Genomic DNA, 22034 nt, shown 5'->3' with positions numbered 1-22034 from the left:
CACTGGAATCTCCAGGTAATACTCACAAGCATGTGCAGGGGTTCAGATAGTTCATGTAGTGGTGAGTATGGCCTTGCCTCCTCATCCCATTTGTGACAGGTGTAGCACTCTAGAACATAGTCAAGTGTAACACAGCCGACAGCTGACATACGCCCATCCCTGTTCACCAAGCCTGTGTCACTCCAGTGAGCACAGACCCTGAAAAGGAGCCCGACATGTTCAAGGGATAGAACCGTATGAACAGGCAGGACGTAGATCTAAATGCTGCTGTACATATGTCCTCGACACTCGTCAAGGCTATCGACGCTGCCACATCACATGTAGAGTGTACGTGGACCACAGCCTGCCTGTCGGCTTGGTAGATGCACCCACAAAGCAATTTTGCAAGTCGCTCTTGGATAGAGCCTTACATCAGCAAAGCACACAAACAGCTGTTCAGCGTGTTTGATGGGGGTCGTGTGCTCAACATAACGTGAAATAACACAACACGTGAAATGGGCAGAGCAGATGCAATTTAACCTCCCCGTCCTCCTCATGGGTTGGAAGACCAAAAGCAAACCACAGGGAGGTTCCATTGCGAGGAGGACGTGCACATCACCGGGTATTGTCTCTTGATCCCTGCAAGAGCTGCTTCACAAGAGGGTGGGCAAAGACCTGCCTGTCGCCCAAAGCCTCATGGCAGGAAGAGATGGCTGCTGTGTACACTTTAATGTTGGCATGTGACGCCCTGTTATCCATCAAACACTGCAAAAAGGAAAGAATAGAGCCAACTGCTAGCATCCCCTTCTTTCACCAGTGTTGGAACTTAACCCATTTGCCTTGTAGCAGGCAGTGGTGAGCCCTGCCCTTGCTGCCTGAATGGTCTTGGCCATGGTGCGTGAGCAAATGTGTCCAGCCCCTGGGGGAGATGGTCTTGTGGCACTGGGGAGAACCACAATGAAGTATTGTAGTTGGCACTGGACCTTGCTAGACATCAATCATAGTGATGGGCCGCAGAGACTCTGAGATGAGTTGCGCCTAGACAAGCGTTTACATATGATCTCTTTATTCTATTGAGCAGAGTTCAAATACACGCGCTGAAGATTTTTTAAGGTGTTGGATTCTTTGTTTACCATGATAGCATGCAAGGAAACAAAGTTTTATAAACAAATTCAGGGCAATAGCATACAAATGATAACTTTGTAAGTGTAGTAAAGTTAATATTACCACACAAACACACACAAAATAGATGCTCTCTTCTGATTATGTTGTTTCTCAAAGCTCAAAAATCTCCCTTCAACAAAGTAAATTTCACAGCAAAGACGACAAAACAGCCTGAAAATAAGGCTGCAACCGGTCCATTCCTTGCAACAGAGGCATTCCTCTTCTGTGGGCACTGGGGCACAACATTCACAGGTACACCACCAATCTCCAGAGCTACGCAGCCTTGCAGCAGCCATTCCTCCTCTGTCGTCCTCTACCTGTTGTGCCTTTCTCTCTCTCCTCCTCCGTTCTTCAATTTCACGAAGCTCTTCGTCAGTGTATTCTGGCTCAAATAAATAAGGGCGGCCATAAAACTCTGCAAAATCAAATTCCTCCTCCACAAAGTCGAAGTCTGGCAAAAAGTCAGCTATTATTCTATAAATCTTTCATAAAATAAATGAATGAACTTCTCAGGCTACTGTCCGGTTCTGCCTTCCAGCTGTTGCTGCTTGTTCTCGAGAGATTTCAGGCACGGTATGAGATCGCTGCTTGTTCTTGCGATATTTCGGCCGTGCTTTGGAAAGCAGAGCTAAATTGTAAACAAACATGGCACCACACTGGTAAGGTAAGACAACACGTTTACATGTCATTTTCTATATGTTCTCTGACATTTATCCTAACGATATGAGGTGGTCTTTGTGGGAAAAAAGCTTGTTTAGTGGACTAACTTTGCACTTGAAGGGATGCCCGTTCACTTACGTTTTAACAGGTCTGATGCTACTATGCTGTATCTAGGCTAATGGCTAACATGCTAACTATTATTTTTATGTCACTAGTCACTTGAAACAAATTTAGGACGATAGGAGACAGGTTGAAATAAACCGAAATTTACCTTTAACAAACACAGTTTTGAGGTGTATCACACATTTCAGACTTTAATGATAAAATCAACAGAAAGAAAAAGTGACTTGTGTCACCTCTGTAAATACAAAAAAGACCTTGAAAAATTATAAATGATTGAGCCAGACTAAGCTTAACTAGCCTTAAAAACCTGTACTATTTATAATTAAAGCCAAATATTAGTTTCATATATTCACTAAACCCTGAGACCTAATCAGAAGAGATTATTGCTTTTTGAGTATTTATTATATCTGAGCTACTCTTAGCGTGAGGTTGCGCAGATTTCATATTGACATGGTGCTAAAGTGATGCCAAAGCAATAGTCCATCACAGGTTTCACCCCAGCAGGCATGGAGAAGGTGAAGTGCTGCATGAAGGAGGTGAAGAAGAGGAAAAGCTCCATCCTGGCCAGGTTCTCTCCGAGACACACCCGCTTACCTGCGACAGAAAAACAAACAGAACCAATCTGAACATTTCTTTGACACAGTTTTGGTCCAGAGTTAAAACTAGAACAACAGTGGTCATTCTCTTTTTGTCTGACAAAGGCATTTATTGAACCTGCTGGGAGAGCTGTATCTTGAAGTGATCTGCATCAATCAAACTGTGAGGAGCATAGCTTTCAAAGGAGCTCATATAAGTAAACCACTTAAATAAAGTAATACAGCAGTTGTTTACACATCATAATCATCAAATAAAACCTCACGAGCGCCCACAGGATGGCTGTCAGATTTCTAAACACCCATAAAACAAGTGAATGTCTTGCTCCTCACCAGCAGAGAAAGGGATGAAAGCAGCTCGCTTCACAAACTTGCCCTCCTCGTTCAGAAAGTGTCCTGGGTTGAAGGTGCTGGGCGTCTTCCACTCTTTCTTGTCGAACAGCACCGAGGTCAGATTGGGAATTATTGTAACACCCTGGTGGTTTAAATTGTAATGACACATCATAAAGACATAACATGGTAGTGGATGTGCCATAAAACTTGCGTAGGAGAACTGACCTTTGGGATTGTGTATCCTCCCAGCTGGATGTCCCTGCTGGTAGCATGAGGCAGACTGAGAGGAACTATGTTGCCCATCCTCTGGACCTCATGGAGTACAGCATCAGTGTATGGCAGGTTTACACGATCCTCCATGGACGGCTGTCTGGACTGTCCAATCACTCTGTCTATCTCAGCCTGGACCTTTGCTGTGCAACAGGAGAGGAACAGACAGAAGGGGAAACTTTATTTCATCAACAGTTTGCAGAAGACACATGGAGAGATGGAGCACAATACAGCGCTGCCATGTTAGTAAACAGATATATTTACCCTGGATCTCAGGGTACTTTGCCATGTAGAGGAAAGCCCAGCGCAGGGTGGTGGATGTGGTCTCAGAGCCAGCCACAAACAGATCCAAGACACAAATTATCAGGTTTTCCTCCTCAAAAGTGCTGTCAGTCTGCTCTTTACTCTGAAAATATTAATAAATACATGTTTTAAAAATGCTGCAAAATAATTTAGAACAACTACCTGTCAATGTTTTTACAGCCAACAGCCATGATGTAACCATCATAATCATTATGATGAACAAAGCATTTCATCTATGCTGGACCTTGGACCTTGAAAAATATTTATGATGCTATTTTGATTTGATAGATTAACATGAGTGTTTGCTGTTAAAGATAAGACCCAGAAAGATAGTGCTGTGAGGCAGAGGCCATGGCAAAAGTGCAACTCACTCATTGGTCTGAGGGATCCCATTTCTGTCTGTGCTCCTTAATCTGTACTCTTACAAAGTCCTTTACATCATTCCAGATGTGCTGCACCGTCTGATGCGGCCCTGGCAAATGTCTCATCAGCAGAGGGAATGAGTTGTAAAGCTGCAGAGGAGAGCAGATTGCAACAATTACTTAATTACATTTAAAACACCTATACCCATATGGAGCCAGTGGCATTAATTATAAACTTTCATAATGAGGATTGCACAACAATGATACACAGTAATATGACTTCATCAGTAACTTTAAAATGCCATACCTGTCCCCAGATGGAGGCTTCAATTTCGAGACCTTTGTTAAACCTCTTCATCAGTTTCATGAACTTCTCATCACAGTGCTCAAAGTGAAGACCAAAAACCAGGGAGCAGATGATGTTGGAGACAGCGTTGTTGAGGATGGTGTGTGGATTAAATGGTTTACCTCCACAGACAAGAAATTAGATGTAAATTGTGGATTTATGATTGTCTTACTGTGCGTTCACTTTTTACATTTATAGCTGATGAGGTATTTTGCACAATATGTAAATTCATCCAAGATGACAGGTTCAAGTGACTTCTTGCCAAATCCAAAATATTTGAGGGTTGAAAGTGCAAAGCGCCTCTGCTGCTTCCATGAGTTCCCATTACTGGAAATTACACCTGATGGGAAATCAGGAAAACAGAGGAAAATTATTTTACACCTTACATATTAAACATTTATAGTTCATTTTCAACAGAAGTTGTATTGGTATAATAATGATGAATAATGATTTTAATTTAGTGTTTTAAAGTGGTGTTATTTTATTATCAATGATCAAAATCTTTGGGAGACAATCTTTACTTTTGTCACTGCTGAAAAGCAGATATATAAAACTGATTTGTCGTTATGTGTGAAATAAGCACACCAACAAGACAGCTAAAGGAGGTTTTCTAATCTAGAAAAGACATTGCTGCCCTGTATGACAGGAGTCACACGAGCAGTGAGGTGAATCCACAGGCTTTGCATCTGTGTGTGTGTGTGTGTGTGTGTGTGTGTGTGTGTGTGTGTGAGTGTGTGCTACATCCTCTCACCTCGTCCATGGAACATGTCTTCCTGCAGTGGGAGGTATGGACAGGCTGTCTCCCTGATTTACCAGAGCTTCTTTCAGAACCTCAAAACCATTTAACACCACCATCCACGCCTGGCCCATTCGCAGGCTGTACACGTCTCCATATTTCCCTGCTAACTGTGAGTGGATGTGTGAGATGAGGAAAGCAGCAGAGTCCAATCAGCTGCATTTACAATATATTTTTGGACATCTGTTGATCTACCTGTGTCATACTCTCATGGCCCCTTTTGTAATCCAGAGTAAATATGTTGCCCACAATAGGAAATGCCCGAGGTCCTGGAGGGAAGTTTTTCGGCCGACGGTTCTTAATATAATCTGCAGTGAGGATGAAAACTGCAGTAAAGAGCAGCAGACTTCTGACATTCCAGTCAACAAAGGATCCAACGACAGAAAAGACTGAATCCATCCTGAAAAATAGGGCTTAAGTCTGTCCAATTGAAGGCTGTTGCTAACTTGCTTCGTTTATGCGATAAAAGGCTTGTGTTCTCTTGCCAGGGGCCAATAACATCACCTATCTCTCTCCTGTGAGGGAGAACTCGATGTTATTGGTCCTGGCAACATAAAGGCCTACTGGTTTCATGGACTCTGCCCTCTTTATACCAGGTAAATGGATATTAAATTGTATTAATCAGTGACCCAAAAACAAATATTTTAATGTAGCAATAGCGAATATCATCCCATGTGATGCGATGTGATTAGAGCAGTGATTATAAAAGGCATGGTGGGGTCTACAGTATTTCAAATGTTAGGGAAGTTGAGGTAAATAGTAAGCCTGGCTTTTGATACAGATTCTCTCTCTTTCGCCTGAAGCAGTCCAACACACATCTGACATTAGGCTGCAGCTGTTACAGCTGACTGAAGCAGCACAGGCAGGGAGAACCTAAATGCAGGACAGCAGGCAGGTGAATTCTGAAATTCTGCTAAGAGGAAAGTCCTGGGACATCTGGTGGCTGGATGGAAAATGTTGCTTCTTGAGGCAGGAGTGGAGAGACAGATTTCTGGCAGACAGCCTGGGGACTGGGTCAATGGGTGTGACAAAAGGATGACCAGGACACAGGGTTGAAGGAAGGGCAGACCACTAGGAAGAACAGGTGAGGATATGGGGCTAGGGAGAAATTCCTAGGACATCTGGTGGCTGGATGGAAAATGGCAGGTCTTGAGAATTAAAGGAACTACTAAGATGATGGAGAATAAGCAGGGGCTGGAGACAGGGACAGAGGGTAACAGAGGAGCAGTCCATGACAACAGCTCAATTCCAACTGTCATCTAGTGTAAAGTGTGTTGTGCAGAGGGAATGTGGTTGCAGTGGTGAAAAAGGCATCTGTGTGGTTCTGGATGCAAACTCCAGGGCTAAAAAACGAAGCTAATGCGGATGTGCCAGAAACTGCAGTTCCTTGAATGGCCACTTGAGGCTGACTCTAAAAGCCAGTCTTATCTCAAAGACCCACAGCTTTATAGCAGAAATAAACATGTTTACAGCTTGTTAAAAAAAAAAGAAGAAAAAAAACACTTTTGGTTTCTATAGCTAATATTCCCAATTACGACAACTGTACAGAGGTTGAATTTTTATATCCATCACTTATTTAAATGTTGTTAAGGCTTGAAGTTACAGGTAATTAAGGGTGTGGCGGTTTTGAGTGACAGATGGGTGCTGTCTGTTGACAAGTCGTTAACACGGCAACAACATTGGATAACTAATAGGCGTAGAGTAACCCGAGATTCACAGCATAGCCATAGTTGAAGGTAGCTGTCACTTTTTCAGTGTGTTTTAGCTCATGAAACTTAAAAGCATCTTTTTAGTCGCTTAAAAAGATTCTTATTCAGTGTTTGGTTGAACTAAAAAAACCTTTCAATGAATGTGAGTTAGGAGTGGGTGGGCAATGGCCCCATCCCTGCCTCCTAACCCCTTATTTCCAGCACCCTTGCATGGACCACTCCCATCTTCAAACTTGACCGTCATTTGGAGCTCAGGTTCAGACCTGTTAAGGTGACGTGTTGACAAAATCTGTCCACAGACAAACAGGGAAATAGACAGATGAATATGTGAACACCTGCCAAATACTCAAAATGGCTTTGTGGTAAGGCTTGTAGCCCCTTACAGAAAGCAGTGTCCAGCTGGTGCCTCTTGTCACATTTCATATACGTTCTTAGAAGTTCCACCAAAGAGAGATTTTCCCTCAAAACTTCTCAAACTAAACCCCAAAACGATAAGAGAAATTTCATAAAAGAAATATCAAGAGTGTAGAAAGAGTGCTTTCCTTCTTTCCCACGCTTTTTGTCTTCTCCAACAAGCCCCCTGATTGATTGTATGACTCTTTGGCTCCCAATCCCCTAAGCAATTAAGTGCTTAAAACTAGCTCCACCTTGAGCAGCTACAAAATGCCAAATTTGCATTGAATCATTAGTTTTAATTTTTTAATGTAATGTGTATAAGCATGTAAGTCACAGGGGTCATTGAGAAGTACTTTAACTTTTGTAAAGGAGTTTGAATACAGTACTAAAACGAATGTGATCTATAATTGAAGCCAAGCATCACTTTGCTGTTTTTACTAAACCCTGCCACAGTAACAAGATGACAAGAGCTCATTGCTTTTTTGAGTATTTATTATGTCAGAGCTTCTCTTGCAACCTCTCGCATGAGGTTACGCAGATTTCATATGGATGTGGTGCTAAAGTCATGCCAATGCAATAGTCCATCACAGGCTTCACCCCAGCAGGCATGGAGAAGGTGAAGTGCTGCATGAAGGAGGTGAACAAGAGGAAAAGCTCCATCTTAGCCAGGTTCTCTCCGAGACACACCCGCTTACCTGAGACAGAAAAACAAACAAAAATAAAGTGAAAATGTCTTTGCCACAGTTTTGGCCCAGAGTTCAAACTAGTTTAAGACAACAGTAGTAGTCATATACTCATACTGTAAGGTATTTATAGGAAGTAGAACTGCCAAGTGTTTGGTTAACCATTATCAACTTTGTCCTGATTTTAGGTCTACTGTACATAAAGGTCAGAAGTTCACCAAAATCATTAGTCAAACATTGCCAATGTTCGGCTCTGCTGGTGCCCACTGTAGGGCAAAAGTCCAGTATTGCTGGGATGGCACTGCAGTGATCAGTGACTGGTATTCAAGACAATAAAGGACATATGTTATTTTTGCCTTGCTCATGAGAGCTTCCTTTGGACCAATCTGCAATCATTGTGTTAGCAATACCATGAGTGGCAGTGTATGCTGGGACAGGCTCCAGGCTCCTGTCTAAACAGGTAAAGATACTAATAAGACAAGACATTGTGTTGCTCCTCACCAGCAGAGAAAGGGATGAAAGCAGCTGACTTCACAAACTTGCCCTCTTCGTTCAGAAAATGTCCTGGGTTGAAGGTGTTGGGCGTCTTCCATTCATTCTTGTTGAACAGCACCGAGGTCAGATTGGGGATTATTATGAGTCCCTGGTGGTTGGAATCGTAATCATAACTCAAGACTTAACATGGTAGTGGATGTGCCATAAAAATTGCATAGGAGAACCAACCTTTGGGATTGTGTATCCTCCCAGCTGGATGTCCCTGGTGGTAACATGAGGCACGCTAAGAGGAACTATGTTGCCCATCCTCTGGACCTCATGGAGTACAGCTACAGTGTAGGGCAGGTGTGGACAATCTTCCATGGACACCTGTCTGGACTGTCCAATGACTCTGTCTATCTCAGCCTGAACCTTTGCTGTGCAACAGGAGAACAGACAGTAGTAGACACAGTATTTTATCACCAGGCTGCAAAAGACACATGGAGAGATCAAGTACAATGAAGTGCTGCCACATTAGTGAAGTAAAAGTTGTTATGTGATGTATCTACATGTACTTTTTACATCTATAAAATGATCACAGGAAAAACTTGCTCTGGCGTCACCCATTTACACATTACTGAGTAAGAGCAAAGAACTTTGTTGGCTTGGTCAGTGATCTTACCCTGGATCTCAGGGTACTTTGTCATGTAGAGGAAAGCCCAGCGGAGAGTGGTGGATGTGGTCTCTGTGCCAGCCACAAACAGATCAATGACAGACATAACCAGGTCTTCCTCATCAAAAGTACTGTCAGCCTGCCCCTTATTCTGAAAGTATATACAAATACATGTGGTAAAAATGCTGCAAAATAATTTAGAACAACAGTGTATCTGCATCATCGTAATCATTTACAATGGTAACTTAACAAACAAAAGCAAAAAGCATGTCATCTGTGTTGGACCTTGTATCTTAAATAAAAAGATAAGATAAGGCCCAACGTGCTGTGAGGCAGAGGCCATGGCAAAAGTGCACATCAGTTCTTTCTACTTTTCAACACACACCATCTCATTCAGGTAGCAGTCGATGAAGTCTCTTTGGTCTGAGGGATCCCACTTCTGTCTGTGCTGCTTAAGCTCTTCTCTTATGAAGTCCTTTACATTGTTGCTGATGTTCTGGATTGTCTGATGTGGCCCTGGCAAACGTCTCATCAGTCGAGGGAATGAGTTGTAAAGCTGCAGAGGACAGCAGATTGCAACAATTACTTATTGACAAAGCATGAAAGATTTTCTATTTTGACAGTCACTGCCAAATATTCAAAAGTATTTAGACGGTGGCTCTCATGCATCTTAGGTTTTACATAACTGTGCCCAAATAGAGCCAGTGGCATTAATTATTAGAGAAGTGTTTCATAATGAGGATTGCAGCATTTGGTCTTTATCAATAGCTTTCAAATGTTGTACCTGTGCCCAAATGGAGACTTCAATTTCAAGACCTTTGTTAAACAACTTCATCAGTTTGATGAACTTCTCATCACTGTGCTCAAAGCGATGACCAAAAACCACGGAGCAGATGATGCTGGAGACAGCATTGTTGAGGATGGTGTGTGGATTAAATGGTTTACCTCCACAATGAAACAGGAAATGTAAAATGTGTCTTTGTGATTGTATATCATTTTTAATACTGTACGTTCACTTTTTACCTTTATAGCTGATGAGGTATCTTGCACAGTATGCAAATTCATCCAAGATGACAGGCTCAAGTGACTTCTTGCCAAAACCAAAATGTTTGAGGGTCAACAGTGCAAAATGCCTCTGCTGCTTCCATGTGTTCCCATTGCTAAGAGCTAGACCTGATGGGAAATATGTACAGTACAGGCCAAAAGTTTGGACACACCTTCTCATTCAGTGCGTTTTCTTTATTTTCATGACTATTTACATTGTAGATTCTCACTGAAGGCATCAAAACTATGAATGAACACATGTGGAGTTATGTACTTAACAAAAAAAGGTGAAATAACAGAAAACATGTTTTATATTCTAGTTTCTTCAAAATAGCCACCCTTTGCTCTGATTACTGCTTTGCACACTCTTGGCATTCTCTCGATGAGCTTCAAGAGGTAGTCACCTGAAATGGTTTCCACTTCACAGGTGTGCCTTATCAGGGTTAATTAGTGGAATTTCTTGCTTTATCAATGGGGTTGGGACCATCAGTTGTGTTGTGCAGAAGTCAGGTTAATACACAGCCGACAGCCCTATTGGACAACTGTTAAAATTCATATTATGGCAAGAACCAATCAGCTAACTAAAGAAAAACGAGTGGCCATCATTACTTTAAGAAATGAAGGTCAGTCAGTCCAGAAAATTGCAAAAACTTTAAATGTGTCCCCAAGTGGAGTCGCAAAAACCATCAAGCGCTACAACGAAACTGGCACACATGAGGACCGACCCAGGAAAGGAAGACCAAGAGTCACCTCTGCTTCTGAGGATAAGTTCATCCGAGTCACCAGCCTCAGAAATCGCAAGTTAACAGCAGCTCAGATCAGAGACCAGATGAATGCCACACAGAGTTCTAGCAGCAGACCCATCTCTAGAACAACTGTTAAGAGGAGACTGCGCGAATCAGGCCTTCATGGTCAAATAGCTGCTAGGAAACCACTGCTAAGGAGAGGCAACAAGCAGAAGAGATTTGTTTGGGCCAAGAAACACAAGGAATGGACATTAGACCAGTGGAAATCTGTGCTTTGGTCTGATGAGTCCAAATTTGAGATCTTTGGTTCCAACCGCCGTGTCTTTGTGAGACGCAGAAAAGGTGAACGGATGGATTCCACATGCCTGGTTCCCACTGTGAAGCATGGAGGAGGAGGTGTGATGGTGTGGGGGTGTTTTGCTGGTGACACTGTTGGGGATTTATTCAAAATTGAAGGCACACTGAACCAGCATGGCTACCACAGCATCCTGCAGCGACATGCCATCCCATCCGGTTTGCATTTAGTTGGACGATCATTTATTTTTCAACAGGACAATGACCCCAAACACACCTCCAGGCTGTGTAAGGGCTATTTGACCAAGAAGGAGAGTGATGGAGTGCTGCGGCAGATGACCTGGCCTCCACAGTCACCGGACCTGAACCCAATCGAGATGGTTTGGGGTGAGCTGGACCGCAGAGTGAAGGCAAAGGGGCCAACAAGTGCTAAACACCTCTGGGAACTCCTTCAAGACTGTTGGAAAACCATTTCAGGTGACTACCTCTTGAAGCTCATCGAGAGAATGCCAAGAGTGTGCAAAGCAGTAATCAGAGCAAAGGGTGGCTATTTTGAAGAAACTAGAATATAAAACATGTTTTCAGTTATTTCACCTTTTTTTGTTAAGTACATAACTCCACATGTGTTCATTCATAGTTTTGATGCCTTCAGTGAGAATCTACAATGTAAATAGTCATGAAAATAAAGAAAACGCATTGAATGAGAAGGTGTGTCCAAACTTTTGGCCTGTACTGTACTTCATTTAACCAGGTTAAAGTCTCACTGAGATTTAGAATCTCATTTTCAAGGTCAAATTGACCAAGTCAGCAGCAAAAATGTCAGTATGACAATAAACACAAGCAGGCGAGTACAACGGTCACACACAAGCGAGTAAGCACAACATCTGGTTAAAAAGCAACACAAATAAGATTTTAGTGAGAATTGGAGAAGCAATCATATTGACCAGGAGTGCTATTTTCTTGACCCTCTATAACTGACTTAAATTCCCCCTGGTGATTAGCTATTTTCCTAGTTTTGCTCGAACCATGGAACCCAACATCAGTGAAATATTGTACAGTACAGGCCATATTGGTTTTGCTTTTTACTTTTCACCTCTTTAATAGCAGCAGTTGTTTCAGGACTCTGAACTTCTGTCACTTCAAGAAGAATAAAATTGAATGGATGAACTTAACATTAAAAATAGGTAAAGAAAATTAAATAATAAGAAATCAGGAAAGTGAAGGAATATTGTTTTACACATTAACTATTAATCATGTATTAGGGTTTCAGCTTTGCCTCTCCCTTGTGTTGCCTGTTTGCCCTTCTTAGTGTCTCATGTTTGTTTTCAGTCTGTCTCTGTGTGTTTGCTGGCCATGGCCTCCTGGTTCCCTCCTCCTGCCAGCAGCTGCTGAACCTGTACACCTGAACCACATCTGCAATCAAGCCACTGCAGAATAAAACCCCGGCTCAAACATCCAGACTCCGGCAGATGGTTCCATCTTCTCAGTGGTAGCTATCAAGGCCAATTTTTAGTTTTTTGACACTTTGTACTTTTGGACATCAATTGACACTCTGTTCTGTGTCTCAGGTTCACCATGCCAGCCTTCACCATTCCCTGCTCACCTCAGCCATCATTTCATTCAAGCCTTCAGCTCCACTTCTTCCAATAAACTGCCTTTAACCATCGCCCGTTTCCTGGTTGTGTTTGCATTTTGGGTCCTAAGTTGAACTGCCACAACATCATGACCACTCCATGTATAACAAAAGTTGTATTGGTATAATGTTAATTTGTATTTTACAGTGCTGTTATTTTATTATGAATGGTCAAAATATTTGGGTGACAGTGGGCTGGGTGGTATACCGGTTTGTACCGAAAACCGGTATTTATTTTCGTTATGATATGAATTTTTCATATAGGCCTACCGCAATACTGGTGAATAGCCCAAACAACATCCGGAATGTGCGTGGCGGGAAAGTGTTTCAGCGGGGACCCATTTCACTGCTGCACACCACAGGCACGCTTGAGCAGGTGAGAGTGAAAGCTAAGGGTGTGTCCCAAGTCTCTTATTTTATAGGCCCAATTCCAATCTGGCCCCTGAAGACTCAAGCCCTGAACCCTCACTGACTTAACTGACGTCAGCTGTAAGTGATTGAGTGTGAGAGTCTGAAAGGGCTCCGGATGCTACAAATAGGAATGGGACAGCACTTATCCCCCTCTCTACAAAATGTTGTTGACACTGGTGGCTCTGGGCGTGATCATTTATTGGTTATTGTCAGCATATATTCCACACACAAAGAATATCTATATAGATAGATAGATAGAAAGATAGATAGATAGTGTGTGTTTATGTACCATCTTAAATCCTTGTTAATGTAACGTTTCATTGTTTGTCTATCTGTTCTCCTTCCATAACGTTACCGTTTGCATATTTGCCGACCGTGTTTTCGGGGGTTTTTTTATAACACTTCCGGTGTTCCGAGGGCAATCCCTGTATTTGACATCACAACGCCATGAACTGTGGGTAATTTCCTAACCGTAAGTCCGCATCGATGCTAATCTACGGTAAGGGGACATAAAGGGCTCACTCACTGACTCACTGACTTGACGATTTGACAATGGGACAGCCCTCACACACACTAGCTCCTCGCTTGAACCGGAAGTCGTCCGAGGTCCGCCATCTTCTAGGCCATCCCAAGTCTCTTATTTGTGCAGCGAGGAGCTAGCGCTAGGAGCTAGCAGCAAGCTTTAAGCAGCTACGAGCTAGGATGGTCGAGAGGTTCCTAAGAGGAAGTCTTTTTCAGCTTGAGGCCATGACGTATAAATACCCGCCTTCTACATCTGGCTCATTTGAACGAGATGGTGGAGAAACAGCGCAAGTGTACCCGTTACATGCATTCTTTGCAATGAAACGCTGTCATTCACATGCCTACGTGACTATAAAGAGTAACGTTGACAATATTTCGTGCAAGACTGTCATGTTGAAATTAAGTTTATTTCATTCACAACCCGTTGCGTTGTCGGTGATGTGTGGCTGTTAAATGTGCAGCTGCTCATGTCCAGAACCACACGTGTTGATATAACACCACACACACACATACACACACACACACACACACACACACATACACACACACACACACACACACACATTTGCCCCTCATTAATTGTCCTGCATGTCATGTGAGTGGAATAATGTTTAATAGCTTGTAGGTAATATTAATTAGCCTATTAATATTAATATTAATATTAATTAATATTATTACTTTCATGTTGTTGTAAGCTACTGTCATTACCGTCTGTCCTGCATCTCAGTCTCTCTCTCTGTGTCTCTCTTTCTGTCTCATTGTGTCATATGGATTACTGTTAATTTATTATGTTGATCTGTTCTGTACGACATCTATTGCACGTCTGTCCGTCCTGGAAGAGGGATCCCTCCTCAGTTGCTCTTCCTGAGGTTTCTACTGTTTTTTCCCCGTTAAAGGGGTTTTTCCTTATCCGCTGTGAGGGTCCAAAGGACAGAGGGATGTCGTATGCTGTAAAGCCCTGTGAGGCAAACTGTGATTTGTGATATTGGGCTTTATAAATAAAATTGAATTGGGGGGTGGGGGTTACGGCTTTGGTCAGCGAATATAATGTGACTTGGGATGTATGGCAAACACTGGCTCCGTTATGCAGCAGATCCAGCTGTGCCGCCGTCATCAGGAATGGACGTCGCTTCACGTGACGCTACAGTGGAAAGGACGCCTCATGTCTCTTAAACCGACAATGCTCGCTCATCACTCCTAGCACTAGCTCCTCACATTTTTTCCTAGGTGGGAGGGGCTAAACAGCTAGCAAAGTCAGCTAGGTAAGCTAACTAGCAGTAATTTAAGGAGAGCCTCACAGGGCTTTACAGCATACAACATCCCTCTGTCCTTAGGACCCTCACAGCGGATAAGGAAAATCTCCCCAAAAAACCCTTTAACGGGGAAAAAATGGTAGAAACCTCAGGAAGAGCACGAGGAGGGATCCCTCTCCCAGGACGGACAGACGTGCAATAGATGTTGTACAGAACAGATCGACATAATAAATTAACAGTAATCCATATGACACAATGAGACAGAAAGAGAGACACAGAGAGAGAGACAGAGAGAGATGCAGGACAGACGGTAATGACAGTAGCTTACAACAGCATTAATGAAAGTAATAATATTAATTAATATTAATAATTAGTATTACCTACAGGCTATTAAACATTATTCCACTCACATGACATGCAGGACAATTAATGATGGGCAAATGTGTTTGTGTGTGTGTGTGTGTGTGTGTGTGTGTGTGTGTGTGTGTTCGTGTGTGTGTGCGCCTGGTGTTATATCAACATGTGTAGTTCTGGGCATGAGCTGCACATTTAACAGCCACACATCACCGACAGTCTGTTGAACAGCACAACAGGTTGTGAATGAAATAAACTTAATTTCAACATGACAGTCTTGCACGAAATATCATTAACGTTACTACGTAGTCACGTAGGCATGTGAATGACAGCGTTTCATTGCAAAGAATGCACGGGTACACTTGTGCTGTTTCTCCGCCATCTCGTTCAAATGAGCCAGATGTAGAGGGCGGGTATTTATATGTCAGATCCTCAAGCTGAAAAAGACTTCCTCTTAGGAACCTCTCGACCATCCTAGCTCGTAGCTGCTTAAAGCTTGCTGCTAGCTCCTAGCGCTAGCTCCTCGCTGCACAAATAAGAGAAATAAGGGATGGCCTAGAAGATGGCGGACTTCGAACGACTTCCGGTTCAAGTGAGGAGCTAGCAGTAGCACTATAAAAATAAGAGACTTGGGACGCACCCCTAGCCAAGGCTATTCAAGAGAAGGCTGAGACACGGGGTCAAACATGGGGGGATTGCACATGCGCAGTGTAACTTGAGCTGCGATTCTGGAGGGGGACAGTGAATAACTGCAGACCAGATGTTACTGCGCATGTGCAATCCCCCCATGTTTGACCCCGTGTCTCAGCCTTCTCTTGAATAGCCTTGATCCTAGCTCGTAGCTGCTTAAAGCTTGCTGCTAGCTCCTAGCGCTAGCTTCTCGCTGCATAAATAGAGTGCCGAAGTCACGCCCCTTCCGGTAGAGCACATGGGACCTTAGATCGGAAAAAATATGAATGGCAGTGAATGGGGAGAACAATATTATCTTTTGTTCCCATTTGAGTTGTGACATGAATTCTAAATATGTTGTTAATGAATTTAAAACATACATTTTAAGGTCAAGAAAGTCATACTTTGTGGTAAAACTGTTGAGATATAAGCTTTTTAATTAGAAAGGCTCAAGAGTACACAGAGGAGGTCGCATATGTGACGTCATAGCTTTCGCTCGCTTCCTGCAGCTTGGCCTCCCCGCTGAAATTCCATTGTTTTATGATTAATCGATTTATGATTGAAGATGTCTGTGCGTTTTGTGCCAGGTTGCAGTCACTCCAAGTTGCTGGAAGTGAACGAAAACTATGACGTCACATAAGCGACCGCCTCCTGTGTAGTCTTTCTAATTACGTTTTTTCAAAAGCTTATATCTCAACAGTTTTACCACAAAGTATGACTTTCTTGGCCTTAAAATTTATGTTTTAAATTCATTAACAACATATTTGGATTTCATGTCACAACTCAAACGGGACCAAAAGATAATATTTCTCTCCTCATTCACTGCCATTCATATTTTTTCGATTTAAGGTCCCATGAGCTTCACCGGAAGGGGCGTGACTTCGGCACTCTATAAGAGACTTGGGACGGCCTAGAAGATGGCAGACCTCGAATGACATCCGGTTAAAGCGAGGAGCTAGCAGTAGCACCCTCTAAAATACAACAAAAATGAGTAGTTTATCTAAAACGTCATCTTGTTGAGTCGACATCTAAACCAATGAGCTGTTAGAACAGGTGAGAGCCAGTCGGTGGAGAGCAACTGCAGTGTCTGGCTCTAAAAACTGCGGCCGTCCACTTTTGTAATACGTCAGAGCAAGTCGGGATGAAGTCGGACACAAAACTAACCGGCATGCATTGTGCGCCGTTCGCCGGTGATCGAATCTGCGCAGGACTGGCTCATCTCGAACGAACCTAATGATTAACGGGGGGGGGGGGGATTTCAAGGTCAGCAGATGTTTCAAGCCTGCGGACTTTGGCACTGTAGCTTCTGCCCAATTACATCATTTTTCAGATGCAAGTGAGGTGGGTTATGGAACAGCTACCTACCTACCTGCTGCTGTGCAACGCCAATGGAAAGCCGTGCAGCACCCTTGTCATGGGAAAGTCTAGGGTGGTTCCCTTAAAACCAATTACCATTCCCAGACTGGAGCTAACAGCAGCAGTAGTTGCAGCATGTATGGACATATTGTGGAGAAGGGAGCTGCAGATGCCATTGCTTGACTCTGTCTTTTGGACTGATAGCACCTCAGTGCTAAAGTACGTCAAGAATGAGACCTCCAGATTTAGAACATTTGTGGCCAACAGGGTCTCAGAGATCCTTAAAGCGTCTCATGCAGCTCAGTGGAGATATGTGAGCACCTTGTCCAATCCAGCAGATCTTGCTTCCAGAGGACTTGGAGTGAAGTCGTTCCTCAAGGATGAACAGTGGATGAGTGGCCCACAATTTCTGCTACTATCAGAGGAGCAGTGGCCTACAAACCCAGACCGTTCAGAAGAACTATCAGAGCTAGATGATCCTGAGGTCAAAATCAGCATTGTTGCTAATGCTGTTTCAGCCAAAGAAGAAGTTGACTCAGTGTCTCAACTGATTGACCGTACCTCATCTTGGATCCGTCTGAAAAGAGTGATAGGTTGGGTCTTAAGATTCAAAAACAGACTCTTGAGTCTCTGGAAGAAGAGGAAAGAGGTCAAGGCGCTTCTGTCACACTTAAAGACAGATGAGAGGGAGCAGAAGGATGTTCTGAGCAAAGAGCTGCAGAGTGTCAGAGACTCTTTTCATGTTTCTCTCACTGTGGAGGAGTTAAGAGAGGCGGAGTTGGAGATAATTGGATCTTGCAGACGGAAAAGATTCCCAGAGGAGGTGTCCAGCCTCCTAAAGAATCAGACTGTGAAACAGACAAGTCACATATACAAACTACACCCAGTACTTGATAATGGCATCTTGAGAGTCGGTGGGAGGCTCAGTAGGGCAGCAATGCCTGAAGAATCAAAGCATCCAGTCATATTGGCCAAAGACCTACATATTTCAGACCTCATTCTAAGACACATACACGCAGAAGTCAGCCACGGTGGAAGAACCCACATGTTGGCAAGGCTACGCCAGAAATACTGGATTACTGGGGCCAGTGTAGCCATACGAAAAATCTCGGCCAAGTGTGTTGTCTGCCGACGGGTTCTGGCAGTGCCAGCCAGCCAACAGATGGCAGATTTGCCACTTAACAGGATTTCTCCGGATGAACCACCATTCACCTTAGTGGGGGTTGATTGTTTTGGTCCATTTGAGGTGAAACGTGGAAGATCAAAGGTGAAAAGATATGGAGTGATATTCACCTGCTTAGCTCTAAGGGCTGTGCATATCGAAGTAGCTGTGTCATTGGAGACTGATTCCTTCATCAACACCCTACGTCGCTACATAGCAAGACGAGGCCAAGTCAAGGAACTCTGCTCAGACAATGGAACCAACTTTGTCGGCACTGATAGAGAGTTGAAAAGATCTTTGGAACAGTGGAATCAGACTCAGATCCAAGATGAACTCCTACAGAAAGGAATAAAGTGGAGGTTTAATCCTCCAAGTGGTTTCCATCATGGGGGAGCCTGGGAGAGATTAATTCGTTCAATCAGGAAAGTCCTCAACTCTACCTTGAGAGTACAAACTCTGGATGAAGACGGCCGTCTTCAGGCTGTGCGAAATTGAAGCTATTCTCATTAGCAGACCAATAACAAAAGCATCTGCAGATCCTAATGACCTAGAGGCTCTGACTCCCAACCATCTTCTCCTCCTCAAGGGTCAGCCATCTCTTCCACCTGGTGTTTTCCAAAAGGACGACTTGTATGCTGTGCGTAGATGGAAACAAATACAGTATATGTCCAACCTGTTCTGGAAAAGATGGACAAAGGAATACTTACCGCAGCTTCAGGAGCGCCAAAAATGGAACAAGATCAAGCGCAACTTTGTTCCAGGAGACACTGTGCTTGTTGTGGATGATTCTGCACCCCGCAACTCTTGGATTATGGGGAGAGTTGTCAAAGTTGTCCAAGATAAAAGAGGACTCGTTCAACAAGCCAAGATCAAGACCAGGACAAGCTGTCTGGACAGGCCTGTCACCAAGATGTGTGTGCTTCAGGAGGCCGAGGACACCTGATAGGATTACTTGTTGACATGACTTGTTTTTACATGACTTGACTTTGAATATGATTTTTGACACATACTACACTCTGTCTAGGCTCCGAAAGTTCTGGAACCTCTGGCCTAGGGATACTTGAAGACGTGTGAAGAACCTGCTCATCCAAGGACATTGAAAACAAACTATTCTTATATTTGCAAAAAAAAGGGAAAAAATGTAATGATCAACTTATTTGATTTGATGTATTTTGCATTGAATTTTTCTGTGCTGCTTCTATTGTTCAGTAATTATTATGTTATAATAATTAGGGGCCAGAATGTAGAGGCAGGGATGTGTTTCTCACTCGTCACCTGGGGTAATGGGTGTGGCTGTGTGTGTATGTGGGCGGAGTTATGTGTGTGGGTGGAGTTATGTGTGTGAGGCTGATTGATTGCCAAATGAATATCACCTGCACCTGCCTGTGAATCTGTTTGCTTGGTACAGAGACAGGGTGAGGTAGGGTGCCGATATTTCTGTTGACCGCAAAGGCTATTTCTCCATCACAGTCTAGTCCATTCAGTCCATCTGCATAAAATGTATGTTTATTGAAAGGGTTAGAATAAATACCCCCAAAACTGCAGTAATGGCTTCATGTTTCATTCTTGGACTCAGCGTGTCAGACAGAGCCCTGCTTTCTCCTCTCAGTGACTAATTTGGTTCTGATAGTCACACAACACAGCAGACTTCTGACATACCAGTAAACATAAGATCCAATGACAGAAAAGACTGAATCCATCCTGAAAACAAGGGCTCAAATCTGTAAAACTGAAACCTGTTTTTTACTTGCTCCTCATGTGAGATAAAAAGCTGTTCTCTTGCCTGGAGCCAATATTACACAGTGCCCCTCTGTGAGGGAGAAGCTTGATGACATTGGCTCTTGGCATCACAGCAGAGGCTTGTGGGTTTCATGGACTCTGCCCTCTGCATATCAGTGAAATGGATATCAAATAGTGTTAATCAGTGCCTGTGTGGTTCTGATCAGGCTGCAACCTCTGGGACTAAAAAATGAAGCCAATGGGAAGTGCCTAAAACTACAGTTCCTCAAAATGCCACTTGAGGGTTTCTCCAATGCCGAGTCAAACCTCATAGACCCCCAACTTTGAAGCAGAAATAAACATGTTTACAGGCTGGTACAAAAAATAGCTTTGGTCTCTATCACTAATTTCCCCATTTACAACTGTACAGGAATTTAATTTTTATACATCTCCCGTTTAAATGTTATTGAGGCTTAGAGTTAAGCAAAATTATGGATGTGGCTGCTTTGAGTGACAGGTGGGTGCCATTTGTTGACAGGTTGCTACCATGGTGACAACTTAAAGGGAAATTTCGGTTTATTTCAACCCGTCTCCTATCGTCCTAAATTTGTTTCAAGTGACTAGTCACATAGAAATAATAGTTAGCATGTTAGCCGTTAGCCTAGATACAGCCGTAGCGTCAGACCTGTTAAAACGTAAGTGAACGGGCATACCTTCAAGTGCAAAGTTAGTCCACTAAACAAGCTTTTTTTCCACAAAGACCACCTCATATCGTTAGGATAAATGTCAGAGAACATATAGAAAATGACATGTAAACGTGTTGTCTTACCTTACCGGTGTGCTGCCATGTTTGTTGTTTACCATTTAGCTGAGGCTGCAACCAGTCCCATTCCTTGCAACAGAGGCATTCCTCTTCTGTGGGCATTGGGGTACAGCATTCACAGGTAATGTTACACAACCAATCTCCAGAGCTACACAGCCTTGCAGCAGCCATTCCTCCTCTCTCATCCTCTACCTGTTGTGCCTCTCTCTCTCTCCTCCTCCGTTCTTCAGTTTCACGAAGCTCTTCGTCAGTGTATTCTGGCTCAAATAAATAAAGGCGGCCATCGACTCTCGATGTGGAAAGCCTACATACTAACATTCCACATTTAGGAGGTCTAGTTGTTGTCTTACCTTACGTGTGTTTACCATTTACCTCTGCTTCCCAAAGCGCGGTCGAAATATCGCGAGAACAAGCAGCAACAGCCGCAAGGCAGAACCGGACAGTAGCCTGAAAAGTTCATTCATTTATTTTATGAAAGATTTAAAGAATAATGGCTGACTTTTTGCCAGACTTTCGACTTTGTGGAGGAGGAATTTGATTTTGCAGAGTTTTATGGCCGCCCTTATTTATTTGAGCCAGAATACACTGTGAAATTGAAGAACGGAGGAGGAGAGAGAGAGAGAGGAGGAAAGGCTGCTGCAAGGCTGTGTAGCTCTGGAGATTGGTGGTGTAACGTTACCTGTGAATGCTGTACCCCAATGCCCACAGAAGAAGAATACCTCTGTTGCAAGGAATGGGACCTGTTGCAGCCTTAGCTAAATGGTAAACAAACATGGCACCACACTGGTAAGGTAAGACAACACGTTTACATGTCATTTTCTATATGTTCTCTGACATTTATCCTAACGATATGAGGCGGTCCTTGTGGAAAAAAAGCTTGTTTAGTGGACTAACTTTGCACTTGAAGGGATGCCCGTTCACTTACGTTTTAACAGGTCTGACGCTACGGCTGTATCTAGGCTAACGGCTAACATGCTAACTATTATTTCTATGTGACTAGTCACTTGACACAAATTTAGGACGATAGGAGACGGGTTGAAATAAACCGAAATTTCCCTTTAAGTTTGGTAACATAGGCTTAGGCGTTACCCTAGATTCACAGAGTATATGCGTAGCTGTATTTGTAGCTGTCGCAACTTCCGTGTTTTCGGTTCATGAAAGTTAAAAGTAATTTTTGGTCACCC

The 22034-nt window shown here is 43.2% G+C and overlaps 1 protein-coding gene, 1 long non-coding RNA gene and 1 pseudogene across 4 annotated transcripts; 1 reads left to right on the top strand and 2 right to left on the bottom strand.

The window, feature by feature from the left end:
* Window positions 1-26: 26 nt before the first annotated feature.
* Window positions 27-5447, bottom strand: LOC117253316 (cytochrome P450 2J4-like; annotated as a pseudogene). Its single transcript, XR_013491709.1, has 9 exons — window positions 5125-5447; window positions 4885-5039; window positions 4324-4473; window positions 4095-4255; window positions 3797-3937; window positions 3387-3528; window positions 3078-3265; window positions 2853-2994; window positions 27-2520 (listed from the first exon to the last, which is right to left on the bottom strand). The product of XR_013491709.1 is annotated as a cytochrome P450 2J4-like (transcript).
* A 1888-nt stretch (window positions 5448-7335) lies between these two features.
* Window positions 7336-10049, bottom strand: LOC117253311 (cytochrome P450 2J2-like). 2 transcript variants are annotated; one of them, XM_078168699.1, is made up of 7 exons: window positions 9888-10017; window positions 9649-9809; window positions 9250-9420; window positions 8874-9015; window positions 8441-8628; window positions 8219-8360; window positions 7338-7729 (listed from the first exon to the last, which is right to left on the bottom strand). In XM_078168699.1, the coding sequence occupies exons 2-7, from the start codon at window positions 9697-9699 to the stop codon at window positions 7533-7535; spliced, it is 891 nt and encodes a 296-aa protein (XP_078024825.1). In that variant the 5' UTR covers window positions 9700-9809; window positions 9888-10017; the 3' UTR covers window positions 7338-7532. The 2 variants fall into 2 exon arrangements, with proteins under 2 accessions (XP_078024826.1, XP_078024825.1); XM_078168700.1 differs by lacking the exon at window positions 9649-9809 and having other exon boundaries at window positions 7336-7729; window positions 9888-10049.
* LOC117253317 (uncharacterized) lies at window positions 8039-12969 on the top strand. Its single transcript, XR_013491710.1, has 3 exons — window positions 8039-8177; window positions 12278-12437; window positions 12517-12969. It is a non-coding gene; the product is annotated as an uncharacterized LOC117253317 (long non-coding RNA).
* Window positions 12970-22034: the final 9065 nt, after the last annotated feature.

Source organism: Epinephelus lanceolatus, chromosome 6 (genome assembly GCF_041903045.1).
Source record: "Epinephelus lanceolatus isolate andai-2023 chromosome 6, ASM4190304v1, whole genome shotgun sequence".
Lineage (NCBI taxonomy): Eukaryota > Metazoa > Chordata > Actinopteri > Perciformes > Serranidae > Epinephelus > Epinephelus lanceolatus.
The sequence above is the reverse complement of the archived record's forward strand: the minus strand, read 5'-3'. Positions and strand labels throughout refer to the sequence as shown.